Raw genomic sequence first — 22,756 nt, forward strand, 5'->3', positions numbered from 1 at the left:
AGCAGTTGTAATCACAAAAAACAATGGATTATTACGTATGAACCCACGGGGTGATGGTCACGTGTTGGTAAACAATGGCACACTGAGCGTGAATGGCGTGGGAGATTGGCTTTGTGTGCGCGGTGATGGGCGGACGGGTACCGGACGGTCGCGGAAACACGAGTTTTTTCACGAAACTCGAGGCCAAACTTTTCCAAAAAAAAAAAAAACTCGCCAAAGGTCGAATTTCATGAAAATCGAGGCTGCTGAAACTCGAGGGTCCACTGTATGTGGAATAGGTGGTAAGTTACTAAATGCTGTGAAGAGTTTTTATGAGGATAGTGAGGCTCAGGTTAGGGTGTGTAGAAGAGAGGGAGACTACTTCCCAGTAAATGTAGGTCTTAGACAGGGATGTGTAATGTCCCCATGGTTGTTTAATATATTTATAGATGGGGTTGTAAAAGAAGTAAATGTAGGGGAAATGTTTGATTTTTGCCGATATTCAAAAGTAAACAAATGATGTCATTGTCCAATAAATGTCCAACTAGCCATTCTAATATGCAGTCATGAATGGGTTGATGTTATTTACACAATTATTACAGTATTGCAGTAGTCTGCATAATAGTAAATCTTCTATTTTTTGTTTGAATAAAAATTCAAAATAGAAAGCAAGAGTAATATCAGAGGGGCCTGGAGACATGACTGATGAACAAAGAAAATGTTATTTTAGAGCCAGGAATGTCTGCATTGTTCATTCTGGACCTTATTTTGAAATTGTCATATTTTTTAATTTTCGTGAAATTGGCCAAATTGCAAATTTCTGACTAAGTTATTGGGTAGTTGAAATTGGTAAATGGGCAGTTTCTTGTACTCAATCGATAGAAAAAACGGAGTTCTAAAGAAATAGCTATGAGTTTGGTTGACTGGAACAATGGAATTAGCCGAAAATAGGGCTCAAAGTGGGCGAAATCGCCGATTTGTAAATATCGCTGAGGTCGCTAACTTCACGAGAGCATAATTCCATCAGTTTTCCATCAAATTTCGTTTTTTTTGGTGTCATTACAATCGTGAAAAGATTGTCTATCATTTCATAAGAAAAAATAATTTTTTTTTTTTTGAAATTTTGCGACACCAGGAAACACCTCAGGATTGGGGGTTGCGGCAGTCAAGGGGTTAAGATGTGTAACAGATATTGAACAACTTTATTTGGTAGACAGTTGTGATACAGTATTTTCTCACTCATGGTTATTTTTCCACAGACTGCATTTTCACATTTGTTGCCAAACTTTATTGAATGTTGGTGGGATGCAGTCATTCTGGATGTTCTTCTGTGCAATGGTTTCGGGATATGGTGTGGAATGCAAATTTGCCACTTGATGGAGATGCGGTACTACAATTGGGAAAGCATCAAGTAAGAATATTTTTCATGCTGTTATATGATCTTCATGCTTGCAGGAGATATGGTACACTATTTTGGATTGTATTGCAAAGGCATCTCGCAAGGTTATGGATATATATTAGTCTTGTATACATGTACTGTATATACTGTATACATACTTCTAGCCAAGTGAGTGCAATGTATATACTACTTTCAAAAGTAACATCACTCAGATCTTCTGCAATATAATACTTTAGGTATTCCAGAGATCTTTGGGGTTGGATGTGAGAAATGTTGGACTCCACTGTTCTTCCTTAGTAGGACCTGACTTTGGAAACATTAAAATTACTGAACAGAAACTTGTGAACTGGCAAATGAGAAACTTGAATGGGAGCACAAAGGAGATGGAAGTAACCATCAGTTATATATTCAGTAAAATAAAAAAAGATTACACTAATAAAGCTTATGTGATGAATGTGTCACTGATGCAATAATCATTAATTTTGCTTCAGTTGTACTTATTTACCAAATATTAGTTTAGTCCCCCCCATAATTATAACAATAATAATTACCAAATATTATTTAAGTATGTAAAATATACTGTAAACCCTCAATATAACATACTGATAGGGGAGTGTCTGAGTTTCTGTTTAATCAAAATAGTGTCAATAAATAGGAAAAGAACACTTAGGTACTCTACTGTATATCTAATATAGAACTGTGCACGCAGTTTGCCATTATATTGAAATTAACATTGAAAATAAAGGAGTTTAAAATACAATTTACAGAGTAAATTTTTCCCATAAATGTATATTAAAAGTTTATTTTATTGAGGTCTGTTATGTCTAGGGTTTACTCTGTATTTATTTCTGTATAAATTCAGTATTGCCATAAAAAGTAATGCCTTTTCCTTCATGAATTTGTCTATTTCATCATATATTCTAAAATTTTAGGGGCTGTTTGGGTTTTTGTAAATGTTAGTAAATTGTTAAATAACACTTGGTTTATTTTCTAGGGACATTCAGACCACAACTGGCAAGCTGAAGCGTGCTGTGCTACAGTTTACTCCGGAGTCGTGGACAGCCATGAGATGGTTAGATCCTGCTTGCACCTATATGCGTTTTTTGGCAGTATCACAGCTTGTGGTTTTCTGGCAACTCGCAGAGCTTAATACCTTCTTTCTAAAGCACATCTTTCAAATGCCTCCAAGCCATCCACTTGTATTCATGAGGATATTCCTGCTTGGAGCCACATCTGCTCCAACAATAAGGTATCTTAGTACTATAGATATTAGATGAAATGAGCTTTACATAGCTCAGATACCTACATTTGTGTGTGTGTGTGTGTGTGTGTGTGTGTGTGTGTGTGTGTGTGTGTGTGTGTGTGTGTGTGTGTGTGTGTGTGTGTGTGTGTGTACGTGTGTGTACGTGTGTGTACGTGTACTCACCTAATTGTGGTTGCAGGGGTCGAGACTCAGCTCCTGGCCCTGCCTCTTCACTGATCGCTACTAGGTCCTCTCCTTCTCTGCTTCCTGAGCTTTGTCATACCTCTTCTTAAAACTATGTATGGTTTCTACCTCCACTACTTCACTTGCTAGGCTATTCCACTTCCTGACGACCCTATGACTGAAGAAATACTTCCTAACGTCCCTGTGACTCGTCTGAGTCTTCAGCTTCAAGTTGTGACCCCTTGTTTCTGTGTCCCCTCTCTGGAACATCCTGTCTCTGTCCACCTTGTCTATTCCCCACAGTATCTTGTATGTCATTATCATGTCTCCCCTGACCCTTCTGTCCTCCAGTGTTGTCAGTCCGATTTCCCTCAACCTTTCCTCGTACGACATTCCCCTGAGCTCTGGGACTAGCCTTGTTGCAAACCTTTGTACTTTCTCTAACTTCTTGACGTGCTTGACCAAATGTGGGTTCCAGACTGGTGCTGCATACTCCATTATGGGCCTAACATACACTGTGTAAAGTGTCTTGAACGATTCCTCATTAAGGTATCAGAACGCTATTCTCAGGTTTGCCAGGCGCCCGTATGCTGCAGCAGTTATTTGGTTGATGTGTGCCTCCGGTGACATGCTTGGTGTTATGGTCACCCCAAGGTCTTTCTCCCTGAGTGAGGTCTGTAGTCTTTGTCCACCTTATCCTATACTCTGTCTGCAGTCTTCTTTGCCCCTCCCAAATCTTCATGACTTTGCATTTGGCAGGGTTGAATTCGAGAAGCCAGTTTCTGGACCACATGTCCAGCCTGTCCAGGTCTCTTTGCAGTCCTGCCTCTGCCTCATCCTCATCTGATTTACTTCTTCTCATCAGCTTCACATCATCTGCGAATAGGGACACTTCAGAGTCTATTCCTTCCATCATGTCGTTCGCATATATCAAAAATAGCACTGGTCGTAGAACTGACCCCTCCAAACCATACCCCGGCTGGGATTGAACCCGAGGTCAGAGAGTCTCAAAACAACAGCCCGTCGCGTTAACCACTAGACCAGCTAGCCACGATAAGATTCGTCCAACCAGGTTTGCAATCGTGTCATTACGATTTCGTGAGTCAACTGACCCCTGTGGGACCCCACTCGTCACAGGCGCCCACTGTGATACCTCTTCACGTACCATAACTCGTTGTTGCCTCCCTGTCAGGTATTCCCTGATCCATTGCAGTGCCCTCCCTGTTATATGCATCTGTGTGTGTGTGTGTGTGTGTTTGTTTTCTCGTTCTTTTCTTTCAACAAACCGGCCGTATCCCACTGAGGCAGGGTGGCCCAAAAAGAAAAACAAAAGTTTCTTCTTTTACATTTAGTAATATATACAAGAGAAGGGGTTACTAGCCCCTTGCTCCCGGCATTTTGGTCGCCTCTTACAACACGCATGGCTTACAGAGGAAGAATTCTGTTCCACTTCCCCATGGAGATAAGAGGAAATAAACAAGAACAAGAACTAGAAAGAAAATAGAAGAAAACCCAGAGGGGTGTGTATATATATGCTTGTATATGTATGTGTAGTATGACCTAAGTGTAAGTAGAAGTAGCAAGACATACCTGAAATCTTGCATGTGTATGAGACAGACAGAAGACACCAGCAATCCTACCATCATGTAAAACAATTACAGGCTTTCATTTTACACTCACTTGGCAGGACGGTAGTACCTCCCTGGGTGGTTGCAGTCTACCAGCCTACTACCTAGGATATATACATGTATATATATCTTTTCTTTCAACAAACCGGCCGTATCCCACCGAGGCAGTGTGGCCCAAAAGGAAAAACGAAAGTTTCTCCTTTTACATTTAGTAATATATAGAGGAGAAAGGGTTACTAGCCCCTTGCTCCTGGCATTTTAGTCGCCTCTTACGACACGCATGGCTTACGGAGGAAGAGTTCTGTTCCACTTCCCCATGGAGAATATATATAACTTCTTTCTTTCAACACACCGGCCGTATCCCACCAAGGCGGGGTGGCCCAAAAGAAAAAACGAAAGTTTCTCCTTTTACATTTAGTAATATATACAGGAGAAGAGGTTACTAGCCCCTTGCTCCCGGCATTTTAGTCGCCTCTTACAACACGCATGGCTTACGGAGGAAGAATTCTATTCCACTTCCCCATGGAGAATATATATGTGTGTGTGTGTGTCATGCCGTATAGGCAGAATTTGCGATCTTGGCTTAAATAGCAATGCTCATCTTGCCATATACAACAAGTGAAAATTTGTGTATGCAATAGTTTCGCCAAAATCATTCTGAACCTAATGAAATAAAAAATATATTTCACTGTGTTTGTTTAGTATTAAATTATTGTAAACAAATCTAAAATATATTTAGTTGGGTTAGGCTAAAATAAATTGCGCTTGTTATAATAAGGTTAAGTAAGTTTTCTAAGATTATTTTGGTGCAAAATTATAATTTTTTACATTAACATTAATGAAAAAGATATATCTTTAAATGTATAAGAGAAAATTTTAGAAAGGACTTAATTTTAAATGAGTTCTTGCTAATTGACCAGTTTTATATATTCGGCTCAACATGTATATTTTTTTTTTTTTAACAAGTCGGCCGTCTCCCACCGAGGCAGGGTGACCCAAAAAAGAAAGAAAATCCCAAAAAAGAAAATACTTTCATCATCATTCAACGCTTTCACCTCACTCACACATAATCACTGTTTTTGCAGCGGTGCTCAGAATACAGCAGTTTAGAAGCATATATGTATAAAGATGCGCAACATATCCCTCCAAACTGCCAATATCCCAAACCCCTCTTTTAAAGTGCAGGCATTGTACTTCCCATTTTCAGGACTCAAGTCTGGCTATATAAAAATAACCGGTTTCCCTGAATCCCTTCAGGAAACAGCTCATCAGGTCCCAAATACCATTTGTGTCCATGCACTTCTATCTAACATGCTCACGCACGCTTGCTGAAAGTCCAAGCCCCTTGCTCACAATACCTATTTTACCCCCTCCCTCCAACCTTTTCGAGGACAACCCCTACCCCTCCGTCCTTCTCCTACAGATTTATACGCCCTCCAAGTCATTCTGTTTTGATCCATTCTCACTAAATGACCAAACCACCTCAACAACCCCTTTTCAGCCCTCTGACTAATACTTTTAGTAACTCTACACCTCCTCCTAGTTTCTTCACTCTGAATTTTCTGCATAATATTTACACCACATATTGCCCTTTGAAAGGACATCTCCACTGCCTCCAACCGCCTCCTCGCTGCAGCATTTACAACCAAAGCGTCACATGTCTATAAGAGTGTTGGTACCACTATACTTTCATACATTCCCTTCTTTGCCTCCTTAGATAATGTTGTTTTTTCTCCACAGATACCTCAATGCACCACTCGCCTTTTTTTCTTCATCAATTCTATGGTTAACCTCATCCTTCATAAACCCATCCAGTGACAAGGCAACTCCCAAATATCTGAAAACATTCACTTCTTCCATACTTCCTCTCTCCGATGTGATATCCAATTTTTTATCTAAATTGTTTGATACTCTCAACACCTTACTCTTATCTGTGTTCACTTTCAACTTTCTACCTTTACACACCCTCCCAGACTCGTCCACTATAGTATTTTGACATCTTTACAGTAATTCTTTCAATATTTGACCAATTTATTCAACTTTTTTAGACATTAATTTTTAATTAATGTGGTAAATGTTATTGCAGATAGAGTAATGGTAAAATGTAAATTTCCATTATCCAAATCATTTCACTTTACCTGGTTTCAGTAAAATTTCTTTCATGTTGCAGGCAGTACTACAGCTATGTAACTGACCCGAGGTGTAAGCGCGTAGGAACTCAGTGCTGGGTATATGCATTGTGTATGTGTATTGAATCTTTGATCTGCATCAAGTTTGGGGCAGATATTTTTCAGCACACTCAGATCCGCAATATCATTGCATGGGTGTTGGTTCAGGCTGCAGGATCAGTAATGTGTGTGTACTTATGTGTCACACACCATAGATGGCAACGAAAGCGGCAAATAAAAGTGGTAAGTAAAAATTTGTAATATTCTTGAGAGGGATAGGTTGAGAAAGAGGGTGAATAAATCTGGGATGAAAGGTAGAAGGGGGTAGGGGACATCCCAGGAATGGTTTGAGGGAAGGGGTAAAAGAAGTTTTGAGCATCCAGCTAGCTTGTGTGAGCGTGTTAAATAGGGGTGAATGAAGTCACATGGTTTTTAATGGACATGCTGTTGGAGTTTGAGTAAGGTAACTTTTATGAAGAGATTCAGGGAAACCAGTTAGCCAGACTTGAGTCCTGGAGGTAAGAAGGCAGTGTCTGCATTCTGAAGGAGGGGTGAGGATGTTGATGTCAAAGGGATGTTAGCACACTTCTGGAAAGACGGCGATTGAATGAATGGTGGCGAATGTGTTTTCTTTTAGTCTCCTTGCCTCTGTGGGAGATGGTCATTGAGTTAAAAAAAAAGTTCTTGACCAGTCTCTGTCAAAACTAAATCTTTAGTTCTTGATAAAGCTCTACCTAACAAATGTTAGCTCTATATACTTTCATAGAATGAACATACACAAGGTATGAATACATTTGTTTAAGAAATACCTGAGAAAAAGTATAACTTGTTTGAATATTTGCAATGATCATAACTGCAGATCAACATTTGTAAGTAATTGCTTCCAAATGGGCCAATAGCATAACACTGTAACACTGCAAGTTAAGGAAGGACCTACTGCAAATGTTACTTTTTACATTACTGTACTCGTTTTATTTCCTGTTTTATTGTCTATTTGTACCACTGACTTATGTCTCAGGCTGTTGTATGTGGATTTTTGTACAGTATTTGCTTAATGAGTGTACAGTAGTTATAAAATTGTTTTGTTTCTGCTCCAAGATATTTTGTTTGGGTTGTAATGTGTTAATACTGTGGATATTATACTGTAATTGGAATACCTGGTTAAATGAAGCAGTTGACTATAGTTGATGAAGAGTTCACAATTCATTAATAATAATAATGTCTTATAGGAGGATTCTCTGGACGAGGACACAGAGACTGACTCAAAAGTGTCTACATACATTCAGTCTCTTCCCCGCAAGACCGTGACTCTGAGTACTCCTGAGGACGAGGACAGTGATGATGAAGCTGAGGGTCCAACAAAAGTACACCGTAGGAGAAAGAATCCCCAACTGAGGCGAAGTAACCGATTAGATCACTAACTGTGCCAAGTTAAAAAAGTGAACCATACATATATATAAATTTTGTACCTTCTCCAGTAATTGGCATTTACATTTTTCTTAATGTTACCTTGAAGAATATCCCTTTAAAATGTTCACTAGCTATTTCTTTGATTATAGATGCTGTTGATGGGTTTCTATATGCACAATTTCTATCTCATGCATGCCTTTTATCTCCATGTATATATCTGAACTAATAATATAATGGGTTCTAACTGTTTGTTGCCTAAATGGTATACAAGCATAAGTGAGATATATTTCTGAAAGTACAATCAAATAGCCAATTTTTACTGTAAGTTGTGTGACCATAATTTTTTTTATACATTTATGTAGTTAAAAATATAAAAATTGTATTATAGTTCAATTTTCTAACATAAAAGCTAATCACTTTAGTCTCATTGATCTAAGAAAGACAATGTTCACCACCAGCTTCATGATGAAATCTTCCAAGGATATCAGTTGATGCTGTCCCATTTTAGGGACTTGCAGACAGAGGATCTTCTTTCCCCAAAGCATCTTCATTTAGTTTTGTACATTAAATAACATATTTGGATTAATGCAAGACATAGCATTGTCATTGTCAAAGTGATCAAATAGTTTTGTAATAATTTGGATGTGGCCTTGAGTGATGTGCCATTTAGTGGTGTAAGTGAATATATTTTACAGGAAATGTACTTTCCACGAAGGGCACAAGAGAGGACATCTTGAGACATTGATCTTTTTTTTTTTTTTTTTTAGATTTCTAGACATATTAATGTAAAGTGAGTATACTATCCAATAGAGTATACATATGTGTAGATATAGATTATTAGAAAAGTCTTCATAATGTATGTTCTCAATACAGTACCGCTGTACAATGTGTATGCTGCGTTACACAGTATAAGACTCTCCAGACACTATGGGCTTTCAGCTGTCTACTTTCAAGTATAGGACCACACATACCAAGTTCCTGCTGTTATCCTCACATTCACTGGTAAGTCTTCATCATTAAGTTACTTCAGTTTTCACACTCAAGAATGGTGACACCAGCACCAAGTAAGAGAGTTCTCATCACTCTCAAATTAAGAACATCACCACCAGTTCCTGAACTATGTTCATTATTGTTGATTCAGATTTTCTGTCAAACTGTAACAGTTGGTGTTGATATGCTTAATTTTCAGAAGAAAAAATAAAAAAATTAAATAATTTTGTCCCAAAAAAGAGGACAGGATACTTTTGGGTAGAAACAAGAATTTGTTACAAAGAAGGAAAATCCAGAGAGAAAATGAGAAAGTAAATTTTGTTTTGTAATACTGTGAAAGTAGAATATATGCACTTGTTGCACTCCATTAAGCTGAAAATGAATTATATTAAAGGGGACAAAGCGCACTGTAAATCATGTCTCAGAGCCTTACTGGTGTGTTGTAAACACAGGTACTGCCTTGTGAGTGGCTCCTCAGAATTTGGAAAATCATCTTGTATATAATTTTATCATTACTATAGTATAACAGGGTTTTCAGTACCTTCTGAATTGATCAGGTCCTGTTATTATTTTTATTTTTCTGATTACTGCTATGATAATTAACTTTTCATACTTTTCTCAAGTAGAATGATAAGGATTGTATTATTATTTTTTGTTGTAACATTACATTTAGATATTGTAGAATGTATGATGTTTTGCTTATGGCAAAAATGCATCTACTTAATAAACCATACAGATAAGATATTTGTAATCCTTTTTGTTATGCATTAATTTTTCTCTTTATTAAATAACTTTTCTTACATGTAGGTTCTTTTAATTTGATGTACTAATAAACAGGAATATAAATGTAAATAGCTAATATTATTTTTAAGTAGAGTATTGCAATTTTTTTCATCACTTTTTAATGTCTGCTGTTGTTACACAGTATAGTGCTTTAGATGAAGATTTTACTTCTGATGGAATGTACTAGATCCCTTTTAAATTCACTGTGCACTGTACAGTAATCCTTCATAAAATGACTTGAATTTGCTTAGTGAATCATTATACACTTGTGAACAATTTCACTTAGTGATGTGCTGTAGCCCAACCTGTAATTACTTACTTTAAACAAGTGAAAACAAGACCTCAATATTTCTGTACAAATTTTTATCCAAAAAATGTATGAACCTATTGCACACACCTGGAGAGTATTCTGGGAGTTAATGCCCCCTGTGACCAGGTCCATGACCAGGCCTTGCAGTGGATCAGGGCCTGATCAACCAGGCTGTTACTGCTGGCTGCACACAAACTGACATACGACCCACATCCTGGCTGGTCAGGTACTGACTTAGGTATCTGTCCAGCTCCCTCTTGAAGACAGTCAAAAGTAATGGAAAAAACAATAAAAGTACAGTGGAACCTCGAACGCCCCACCATGCGAATTTTTCAGGATACGAACCGTTGTTTGGTCAATTTTTTGCTTCTGGATATGAACGAAATTTCAGGATGCAAACTTCCCCCTCAAGGGAGGTTCCTTAACCTTTTGGGGGTTTCGGCCGTACTAGTACGGCTTACGACCCAGGGTTTTTGTCGTACTAGTACGCCTAAATTCTAGTGCCCTCAAATCTAGTGGGAGGAAGCTGGTAGGCACAGTATAAAAAAAATCCTGCAGCACACAGTGCATAATGAGAAAAAAAAACTTGGAACCTTTTTTTGGAATAAAACAGCGACTTTGCACTGTATTTTCGTATGGTATTTATTGTTGTATTCTAGTTTTCTTGGTCTCATTTTATAGAATAGAAGACATATTACAGAAATTGAGATGATTTTGACTGGTTTTACAATGAAAAGTACCTTGAAATTGAGCTCAAAGTAGCAGAAATGTTCAATTTTTACCAAAGTTCAAAAGTAAACAAATCATGCCAAGCGTCAAATACACGTCAACTGGCGAGTCTAATAGTCTTTCGCAAGTGCGCCAATATTATTTATACCATTTTTTACACTAATGCTGTAGTCTGCATAACAGTAAATCTTCTATTTTTTGTGAGAATAAAAATTCAAATTGGAAAGCAAAAGAATGTAAGAGGGGCCTTGAGACGTGACTAATGAACAGAGGAAATGTCATTTTAGTGCCAAGAATGTCTTTCTTGTTTATTCTGAACCCTATTCGGAAATTGGCATCTTTTGAAATTTGTGCGAAATTGGCAAAATTGCCAAATTCTGACCACTGTACTGGATAGTTGAAATTGGTAATGGGTGGTTTCTTGCACTCATTCGATAGAAAAAATGGAGTTCTAGCGAAATATTCATGTTTTTTGTCGACTAGTAGTGTGGAATTGGCCAAAAATGGGGCTCAAAGTGGGCAAAATCGCCGATGCGTAAACATGGTTGAGACCGCTAACTTTGCAAGAGCATAATTCCGTAGTTTTCCATCAAATTTCATACTTTTGGTGTCATTATGATCGGGAAAAGATTCTCTATCTTTTCATAAGAAAAAATATTTTTTTTTTTTAAATTTGGCCAACCCTGAGAACGAGTCTCGGAGAGGGCCTGTCGACCCTCAAAGGGTTAAATAAATAAGTAAATAAATAAAATATGCTTCTAAGCTGTTGTATTCTGAGCACCTCTGCAAAAACAGTGATTATGTGTGAGTGAGGTGAAAGTGTTGAATGATGATGAAAGTATTTTCTTTTTGGGGATTTTCTTTCTTTTTGGGTCACCCTGCTTCGGTGGGAGATGGCCGACTTGTTAAAAAAAAAAAAAAATTTCTTTGCTAAGGTTACAATCTGTGTTTACATATAATATGATTGAAGCAAAGAAAGCCACTATCATGCCAAGGCATTTCTGGCAGACTTAACCTAATACTAATAGACTTCTTAAGTCTAGACAGGTGAAAAGTGTACTAGTAGCGATTACCAGTGTTTTGCTGATGGTGGCGGCAACTACTGGCAGCCTTTTGAAGTTTCTTCTTACTGTTGTTGTTATTATTATAATTATTATTATTCTTTCTTTCAATACACCGGCAGTATCCCACCGAGGCGGGGTGGCCCAAAAGGAAAAACGAAAGTTTCTCTTTTTAAATTTAGTAATTTATACAGGAGAAGGGGTTACTAGCCCCTTGCTCCCGGCATTTTAGTCGCCTCTTACGACATGCATTAATTATAATACGTGTGTATTAATAATAATAATAATGATAATATTTATAATACGTATGCACTACTAATACTCCTACTACTACTAATAATAATAATACAATATATGTAACAGTAATAATAATACATGTAATATGTAATTTTTAGACATTTTTTGTATTTTTTTTCATATTTTTGTGCCAAATGCTTCAAAATAGAAATTGGTATCCCTCTGGGTAGCTGTAGGTACAGCTGCTATGACTAAGTGTCAAAAGGAAGAGGTGTGCCGCTCAGAGTGACCGCAGCAGACCTTGGGATGCGTAATTTTGTCTTATATTGTATAATGTTCTTACACAATGCCTCGCTCAGAGACAGTATTTGAGTACAATCAGCAAGAAGCTCAGGAAGCGATTAGAAGCTATGAAAAAAGCTAGAGAAATGAAGAAGGCAGCAGCATAGAGTGGAGCAGCTGGCTACCACTACCACCACCACCACCACTGTGGCCACAGATATCATGTCTTCACCTATATATACATCTGTCTTGACCACACCTGTGGTTACATGTGTGACAACCTCACCACTAATTGTAGATAAACACAAGCTAGGTGTGGGGCTATGGACTGGGACCTCTTCAAGGGGGGCTCCTTGGCGTGGTGAAGAGGCTCTTGGTCTGAGGAATTAGACCTGTCGGTCTACTTCCTCAGACCGAACCTAATTACCCCCCAATCCCCCGTTCCCTATCCCATCCTCCCCTTTTTCCTTTCCTCCTCCTCCTCCCCACCCCTCCCTTTTGCCCTTCCTTTTTTTTTTTTTTTTTTTTTTTTTTCCCACAGGCACGCTAGTTCCTAGGTAGGGGAAAGGGTACCGGGGTCCATCCCATTCCGTTGAGGTTCTTGGTGGTGGCGTAGTTTGCCGTGGAATCTGGATTGCCTGGGGATGTCCTGATCCCTCTCCGGTATCCCGGAGGATGGCTTTGGGTGTCTCTCGGGCGACGGGTGTATCTCTGGAAGCCACCTTTCGGATTCCGGGGGTGGTGGCCGAAGGAGGTATGCTTTGTGGCGGATTTCTGGCCGCCCTCTCTTTTGTCCACCGAGATAGCTCGGCAGATGTGAGGTTGCTATCCCGGATTGCCGGTTTACTGGCATGATGGGTAGGGTATGGCACGGGTTCCATGCTGCATCTGTGCTACTTGCGGTGCTGAGGTCCTCTTGGGCGCGGAGGGAGATTTCTGGCCCTTTCATTCCTCCTAGGAACTATCCCTCCCCGGTCCCCCCTTTTTTTATTCTTTTTTTTTTTATCTTTATTTTCTTTCTTTTTTTTTCTTAAAAACAAAAAGAAAGAAGTAACCTAACCATGGCAGCCCTAGTCCATGAACCTGCTACCCCCGGGCCCCTTCTTGATACCGCACCTCGTTCTGACCCCGCCTTGTCTTTGGGCCACTCTTCGGACACTCCTCATGCCTCTGTACCTCTTGCCGGTGCTGTTTCCTCACCCGCTTCAGGTACTGAGGCCTCGACTGACTCCTTCGATTTATCTGACCTTCGCTCTCCTCTGACTATGCTTCCGGCCTCTCCCTCTACGGTGCGGCATTTTTCGAATCGCTGGCCCGTTCCACGTCGGACCAACTCTGGTCCCACGCCTAAATGACAACGACAATTACCTGCTGATGATACTTCTCCACCTTCTCGTTCTTCTCAGAAAAGATCGACACGTCCTTCACTACCTTTCCACGCTCAGTTTCAGACTGCACAGTGGACTAAATTCTTCACTTTACGACCGACTTCCTCTACTGCCTATCTTTCTGACCACAGTATTGGCAAGGCACTCCTACGCCATGTTGGTAAAGATATTTCTTTTCATGCTCCTAAGAGCGGTACGCGCATCGTCACCGTACAGAATGCTACCCAGGCTCATGAGCTTTCTCGTCTTTCCCATATCGATACTGTTCCTGTAACTATTGAAAAGCATCATTCCCTCAATTCTTGTAGTGGTACCATCATTCTGCCCCATACCATAGTTCAACAAAATTTCCAGACATGTGGCACTGACATTCTTGAATAGCTGGAACTCCAAGATCTCCCAATCCTCAAGGTAGACACTTACGTTCTTCCTGCCCGCGGGCGGAGACGATACCCTAGCAATGTGGCTCGTTTAACTTTTGACAGCCGTGAACTCCCATCCTCAGTTTATGTAGCAGGACATCGGTTACAAGTTCGAAAGGTGATACCTACACCGCAACAGTGTAGAAATTGCTGGCGATTTGGCCATCCAGCGAAATATTGCAGATCTATCGCCGAATGCCCAGTCTGTGGTGCCGATGACCATTCTAATACGTCTTGCAATCGACCTCCCTCTTGCCTTTATTGTCATGAGGCTCACCCTTCGTACTCTCGCCGTTGTCAAGTCTACTTAAACGAGCGGGAAATCCGTTACCTCAAAGAGGCAGAAGGTCCCCCTTATGCCATGGCAGTTTCTCATCTCCGCCTCCAAGGGAGACTACCTCGTGTTTCTTATTCCCGTGTTTCAAAACGTCCCCCCACTTCTGGTATCCCATCTTCTGCACCCACCTCTGTGGTTACCTCTCCCATAGTCACTCCTGTAGCTAATTCTTTTGCTGTCCTCAGCTCAGACGTCCCTACTTCAACGTCTCAGTCTGATCTTGCTTCTTCGTGTTCTCTCTCACAAGCCTCAGTAGCGACGAGATCTCGTATGACACCTCCTCCCAATCGTCCCACTACTTCTCAAAAGTCTAAAAAAGGTCCGTTAACACCTCCTACCCATCTTCCACCTCCTCATTTTCCCTTCCCTGTCTCTGTACCTGGTTCTCCCCCTCTCACTGGGTCTGTTACAAGTGTAGAGGTTCACCCTCCTCCTCGTACTGTACCTTCCTCCCCTGTTCCCTCCCAAGTTTCTTCCTCTTCGGCCACCTCCCAGGTTTCTGCCTCTTCTGTCCCCTTCCACGCTTCTCCAGTTCCCTCCACCCTTCCGTCCCCCCCTACCTTGGTACAGTTCATTACAGTTCCAATCTTTACTCATCCTCCCCCTACCATTTCCAATATTGTCTCCCATACAACGTCTCTGAATTCTGAAACACTTGAAGCAATCTCTGAATATATTGCAGAGACCAAACCATCAATGGACACTGATCCACCCTCCGCTCCTTCTCTCTCCTCTACTCCATCTGCGCAACTCCTTTCTTCACAGCGCACCGTTCCTTCGCTGCTTGAACATTTTCCACTGCCTCCGCATGTGGACTTTTCTAACCCCTCTAGTCCGTAGGAACCCTTACCTGCGGATTTCAGGTATCTTTATCATTGCCAATCATGGCCTATTTACAGTGGAACATACGCGGCCTCAGGGGTAATCGGGGTGAGCTTCAGATGTTACTCTCCCAGTTTTCCCCTGTTGGTGTTTGCTTACAGGAACCAAAATTACACTCTGCTGTTATCTCTCCCATCTCAGGCTATAATTTATTGTATTCTTCAAATCCTTTTCCTGATGGGACCTTTAATGAAAGTGCCCTTCTTTTACGCACTGATATTCCATACCATCAGCTATTTGTTCGTACTTCGCTGCATTACACAGCAGCCCGTATCCACTTGCATAGGTGGTATACGCTCTGTTCTTTATATCTCTCTCCTTCTCGGGCATTATCTATTCCGGATATTGCCTTTCTTGTTTCGTCATTACCACCACCGATTCTGTTACTTGGTGATTTTAATGCCCACCATTTCCTCTGGGGGGGGTCTCACTGTGATTCCCGTGGCATTCAGTTAGAGGCTTTTCTTGCCACCCACCCCCTCCATGTTTTAAATACAGGTACTCACACCCATTTTGATCCTCGGACTCACACTCTCTCTTGCATCGATCTCTCAGTCTGCTCTTCCTCCGCCGCATTAGACTTCACTTGGTCTGTTCTTCCGGACTTACATGACAGCGATCATTTCCCAATCATTCTTACTTCCCCTTCATATTCACCACCTCTTCGCATCCCATGCTGGCAATTTGATCAGGCAAATTGGAACCTTTACTCACACCTAACTGTTTTTAGAGAGGTTCCTTCTTTGTCCTCCATCGATGAGCTTTTACACCTCTTCTCGTCCGTTTTAACCGCAGCTTCTCATTCTATACCCCAAACTTCGGGCAGGCATTCTCAGAAATGCGTGCCTTGGTGGTCTCCTGCTTGTGCTCGTGCAGTACGTTTGAAACGCGCTGCATGGGGCAGGTACCAGTACAATAGAACCACAGAGAGACTTCTTGAATTTAAGCAGAAGCGTGCGATCGCTCGCCATGTCATCCGTGACGCTAAACGCATTTGCTGGCAAGATTATGTCTCCACCATCACCTCTGCTTCCTCTATGAGTGCAGTCTGGAAAAAGTACGAAAACTGAGTGGTAAATATTCTCCTGACCCGGCTCCTGTTTTGCGGGTTGCCGGTGTTGATATAGCAAACCCACTAGATGTTGCCAATGAAATTGGCAATCATCTGGTCCGTATTTCTCAGGGACTCCATCTATGCCCCTCATTTCTTTCCTCAAAGTCTGCCAGAGAGTTAGCACCCTTGGACTTTTCTTCTCTCAGAGAAGAATAGTATAATGTGCCTTTTACACTTCAAGAACTGGAGGCGACACTCTCAGCTTGCCGATCATCGGCAGCTGGGCTCGACGACATTCATATTCGTATGCTACAACATTTACATCAGTCAGCCCTTGCAGTCCTATTACGCCTTTACAATCTTATTTGGTCACAAGGAGTTCTTCCACAGCTGTGGAAATCCGCCATTGTTCTCCCTTTCCGCAAACCAGGCACTACGGGACATGAAACCTCCCACTATCGTCCCATTGCTCTTACCAGTGCAGTTTGCAAAGTGCTGGAACGCCTAGTAAATAGACGTTTAGTGTGGTATTTAGAGACACACAACAGTCTCTCCACTCGTCAATATGGCTTTCGTAAGGGACATTCTACCATAGACCCCTTACTACACTTGGATACGTATGTTCGTAATGCCTTTGCGAATAACCACTCAGTTATTGCCATATTTTTTGACCTTGAGAAGGCATATGACACAACTTGGAGGTATAATATTTTAGCGCAAGCCCACTCCTTAGGCCTTCGAGGCAATCTACCATCCTTCCTTAAGAATTTTTTAACTGACAGGCATTTCCGTGTTCGGGTTAATAATGTGCTCTCCCCAGACTTTATCCAAGCTGAAGGTGTCCCCCAGGGATGTGTTCTGAGCACAACACTTTTTCTCCTTGCTATTAATGATTTGGCCTCTAGTCTTCCATCAAATATTTGGTCATCACTCTATGTTGATGACTTCGCTATTGCCTGTGCAGGTGCTGACTGTCACCTTATTACAGTTTCTCTCCAGCATGCAGTCGACCGTGTTTCCAATTGGGCCACCACACGTGGGTTTAAATTTTCCAGCACTAAAACCCACCAAATTACTTTCACTAGACGCTCTGTCATCTCCGATCATCCTTTGTACCTCTATGGCTCCCGTATCCCTGAACGTGATACAGTCAAGTTTCTGGGCCTCCTCTTTGATCGTAGGTTATCCTGGAAACCTCACATTACCTCTCTGAAGGCAACTTGCCACAGCCGGCTGAACCTCCTTAAAACCCTTGCTCATCTTTCATGGGGAGCTGATCGTCGAACCCTCCTTATCCTACATTCCACCCTTATCTTATCGAAACTTGATTATGGTGACCAGATCTATTCAGCGGCATCTCCTGCTACTCTCTCTAGCCTTAACCCCATTCATCACCAAGGATTACGTTTATGCCTTGGTGCTTTTCGCTCTTCCCCTGTCGAGAGCCTCTATGCAGAAGCGAACGTTCCATCCTTATCCGATCGCCGTGATGCCCATTGCCTTCGCTACTATGTACGCTTTCATGGTCTCTGCAATCCTTCCATTTATAGAATGGTCACTGATATTAGTAGACATTATTTGTTTGCCGCCCCTGTTTACTCCGTCCCTTCTCTCTTCGCCTTCATTCGCTCTTGTCTTCTCTTCAATTACCACCTTTATATGTACATGTAGCATTTCACTTTTCCCTACCCCCTTGGGAAGTTCCAGCTGTTCGAGTGTGCTCTCTCTCTCTCCCTTGCTCGAAAGCCCAACTGTCTACGGTCGCTTCCCGCTCTCATTTTCTTGACCACTTTCACTCTCATTCTCATGCCATTGCTGTGTACACAGATGGCTCTAAGTCTTCTGACGGCGTAGGATTCGCAGCAGTGTTTCCGGACAGCGTCATACAAGGGCATTTACTATCTTCGGCTAGTATTTTTACTGCTGAATTGTATGCCATCCTTACAGCACTTATCCGTATTGCATCTATGCCTGTGTCATCATTTGTGGTTGTCTCAGACTCCCTTAGTGCTTTACAGGCTATACAGAAATTTGATACACCTCACCCCTTAGTCCTCCGTATCCAACTTTGGCTACGCCGCATCTTTACCAAGCATAAAGATATTTTTTTTTGTTGGGTCCCTGGTCATGTTGACGTACAGGGCAATGAACAGGCAGACACTGCTGCGCGGTCAGCAGTACATGACCTACCAGTTACATGTAGAGGTATTCCATTTACGGACTATTTTGCTGCAATATCTTCCCAACGTCACACCCGTTGGCAACAACGTTGGTCTACTATGCTCGGCAACAAACTTCAATCTATTAAACCGAGTATAGGTTACTGGCCATCTTCTTATCACCAGTGTCGAGGTTGGGAGACTACTCTCTCCCGTCTTCGCATTGGCCATACTCGTCTTACTCATGGATATCTCATGGAGAGGCGCCCTGCTCCTCTCTGTGAGAATTGCCAAGTTCCATTATCAGTCAGCCACATTCTGTTGGACTGCCCACTTTATCAACGAGCACGCAGAATTTACCTCCGTCGTCGTCTTCGCTCTGCTGCTCTCTCTTTACCTTCCCTTCTCGCTGATGGACCCACCTTTCATCCAGACTCTCTCATTGACTTTTTGACAACAACTGACTTACTTCACAAATTCTGATACCTTCAGCCCTTTCTACTTCAATCTCTTGCTACCCCCTACCCCCGTACTATCTCCTGCCCCGCTGTTTTCTGTAACCTACTGATCATCCCTCCTCCCTTCTGCCATCCAATACCCTCGCTTCCTTCCCTACCCTGCAGCGCTGTATAGCCCTTGTGGCTTAGCGCTTCTTTTTTTATTATAATAATAATATGGACTGGGAAGATTCTAGAGTGAGAGAGTAAATGGTGGATGTTTTCTGCTGCTGCCGGTGTTGCCATCACTTGCCATATTATGGCCTATTTTATTCATTCTAGAGTATATATCATGTTTCTATGTTATTAATATTTTTTATCATGTCATACTAGATAAATTGTGATAGATAACTAAGCCGTAGAGTTGATATTAGCATTATTTTGTCATGCCTCCTGAGAGGCTGGAACGGATTAATTGCATTTCAGTTAATTTAAATGAGGAAAATTGACTCAGCATACGAACAAATCAGGATACAAACAAGGTCACGGAATGGATTAGATTCGTAAGCCGAGGTTCCACTGTATTTTTTTTTTTACAGATTTACCAATGTTGAAAACTGAATATAGTTATTGACTTGCTTTTACTAAGGAACTAATATATTAATATACGAAAAACGTGCAAGTTGTATACCAGCAAGTATTATAAAAATATACAAATTCCAATAGACTCCAAAATTGAGTCATGATCTAATACAGCTAACATAATGCCAGAATAAAAACAAATCTATATTTTATGTACTTTTACCCCAAATAACAAACATGGCACATTTGCATCAACTGGTCACATGTAAAAATTTAATGCATTTCATAAAACAGCAATGGAGGCATTTTCAGGATATTTTCAATAAATTAATTTCATTGCATTTTGTTCTTTATTTGATTAATCACATTCTTTAACCCTTTGACTGTTTCCGTTGTATAGTATATACGTCTTACGAGCCACCGTGTTTGACGTATATATACTAAAAAATTCTAGTGGCTTCAAATCAAGCAGGAGAAAGCTGGTAGGCCCCCATGTGAGAGAATGGGTCTGTGTGGTTAGTGTGCACCATATAAAAAGAAAAATCCTGCAGCACACAGTGCATAATGAGAAAAAAAAACTCCGACCATGTTTTTGGATTAAAATGCCAACTTTGCGGTGTATTTTCAAATAGTATTTATGGTTGTATTCTCGTTTTCTTGGTCTCATTTGATAGAATGGAAAACATACTATAGATTGAAAACATACTATAGATAATGATTGGTTTTACTATGAAAAGAACCTTGAAATGGAGCTCAATTTAGGGGAAAAGTTTGATTTTTGCTGATGTTCAAAAGTAAACAAATGATGTCATTGTCCAATAAATGTCCAACTAACCATTCTAATATGCAGTCATGAATGGGTTGACACTATTTATACAATTATTACAATATTGCAGTAGTCTGCATAACAGTAAATCTTCTATTTTTTGTTTGAATAAAAATTCAAAATAGAAAGCAATAGTAATAACAGAGGGGCCTGGAGACATGACTGATGAACAGAGAAAATGTTATTTTAGAGCCAGGAATGTCTGCATTGTTCATTCTGGACCCTATTTTGAAATTGTCATATTTTTTAATTTGCGTGAAATTGGCCAAATTGAAAATTTCTGACCATGTTATTGGGTATTTGAAATCGGTAAATGGGCAGTTTCTTGTACTCAGTCGATAGAACAAATGGAGCTCTAAAGAAATAGTTATGAGTTTGGTCAACTAGAACAATGGAATTAGCTGAAAATAGGGCTCAAAGTGGGCGAAATCGTCAATTCGTAAATATCGCCAAGGTCGCTTACTTTGCGAGAGCGTAAGTCCGCACGTTTTCCATCAAATTTCATTCTTTTGGTGTCATTACCATTGGGAAAAGATTCTCTATCATTTCATAATTTTTTTTTTTTTTTTTTTTTTTTTTTCAAAAATTTTTCGACACCAGGAAACACCTCAGGATTTGGGGTTGTGACAGTCAAGGGGTTAAAGGTTTAAGTCATTCATACCTCTGATACTTCCATAAAAATTTTATTGCAATAGGAAAAGTATATCGCCATTTTTTCCAGACTAAATTTCCAATATAGGAGTGTATGAGGACCTGGGGGCTTGCTTACTGAACAAATTGCTTAGCAGCTAATCTTTCTGGAATGCATCACAGTCACTGAGTGGAGGATTACTGTACATATTTTAATTTAAGAATGAGATACAGCACAATTTTTTATTTTGTACCAATATTTTTGTATAGGTTGTCAAGCGCTTGAAAGTATTTGTTGTACATCATGCATTTGCAGTGTTCTCATTTACTTAAATGTGCATTCATGGTCATGAAAGTGACATGTTATTTTTTATTAGCATAAACATGTGATACTGTAACAATAGAATTAACTAAATTTAACAAAATGTAGAGTTGATTTATTTTGTTTTCATATGGATTTTAAATGTGTTGCATCATTATAAGAACTAAATTAAGATTAATGATGATATTTTGTAGATATGTAATTTAAACTTGTTAAATGATGTTAAATAAGCTATAGCATTATCTTCGTACATGAAGAGCAGTTTTAAGAATAAACTTAGCTCTCATTTTATGTTACTAGTCAGTGCCAAGTGTATGTTTATTGTATACCGAGTTACTCTTCCATGGTATTAAGAGTGTACTTGGAATCAGTATTTATGATATAGATTACAGTTTAATAACTGACCAGTGTAATGTATGTGATATTTTTAATGTTCCTTAATGTAATTGAGGATTTGCTTGGGAGAAATGATTACTTTTATCAAAGAGTACTTAGCAATATATTGTATGTGAGAGTACAGGTATATTCAAACCTATAGGATTTTTGGGGTGAATAGTGAAAAAATTAAGTTGAAGTTTTATTACTTTGTTTAGATGTATGTCTGTGTTATTGTATAACAGGGAAAGTTGTACAAATTTCTGTACTCATTGATTTTGCCAAATGACTTTGAGGTTTTGCCCTTGTAAAGCTTTCATACTTTCCTAATGAGTAAAAGGTAAAATAACTTTCAGAGGATATAAATTAACCACATTGAAGAGAATATGAATTTTTTTAGTTATTATATATGTATTGCTGTGAAAGGTGATACAGTAATGGTCACTAGCTTCCATTAGTTCTGACCTGTTTCAGACACTGCATTAAAATTGATAGTGTGATTAACCTGATAAGAATGAACAATACAGTACGGATATGTTGGACAAACTTAGAATTATTATATATGTAAATACGTATTCTAGACTAAAAATTTTTTGTTTTTTTAACACCGACTGTCTCCCACCAAGGTAAGGTGACCCAGAGAAGAAGATGCTTTCAAGATCATTAATTCAATCACTGTCTTGTCAGAAGTGTGCTGATATCACAGCTCAGAAATGTATGTCGAGTAAAAATAAAAAAGCAAATTGTTCATGTTTAGAAGTCTTATCATTAACAAATTTGCAGATTGTATGCAGTTATGTAATTTATTTTGTATTGCTGCTTTAACGTATTTTCTTTATTAACCCTTTCGGGGTTGGTGCCATACTAGTACGGCTTGCATGCCAGGGTTGGTGCCTTACTAGTACACACAAATTCTAGCGCCTTCAATCTAGCGAGAGAA

At 39.9% G+C, this 22,756-nt stretch overlaps 1 protein-coding gene across 4 annotated transcripts in view; it reads left to right on the forward strand.

Annotated features, from left to right (window-relative positions):
* LOC128687975 (phosphatidylserine synthase) overlaps positions 1-22,756 on the forward strand; it is a 73,026-nt gene that overhangs the window by 21,282 nt on the left and 28,988 nt on the right. For 2 of the 4 annotated variants that reach the window (XM_053775620.2, XM_070083674.1), the window contains 5 exons: positions 1,239-1,390; positions 2,373-2,627; positions 6,603-6,843; positions 7,830-8,001; positions 8,884-9,744. In XM_053775620.2, the coding sequence (XP_053631595.1) occupies positions 1,239-1,390; positions 2,373-2,627; positions 6,603-6,843; positions 7,830-8,001; positions 8,884-8,969 (906 nt within the window). In that variant the 3' untranslated portion in view covers positions 8,970-9,744. Of the gene's footprint in view, positions 1-1,238; positions 1,391-2,372; positions 2,628-6,602; positions 6,844-7,829; positions 8,002-8,883; positions 9,745-22,756 lie in introns of those variants that run through there. The other 2 variants (XM_053775622.2, XM_070083673.1) reach the window with 2 other exon arrangements.

The sequence above is a fragment of the Cherax quadricarinatus genome, chromosome 10 (assembly GCF_038502225.1).
Source record: "Cherax quadricarinatus isolate ZL_2023a chromosome 10, ASM3850222v1, whole genome shotgun sequence".
NCBI lineage: Eukaryota > Metazoa > Arthropoda > Malacostraca > Decapoda > Parastacidae > Cherax > Cherax quadricarinatus.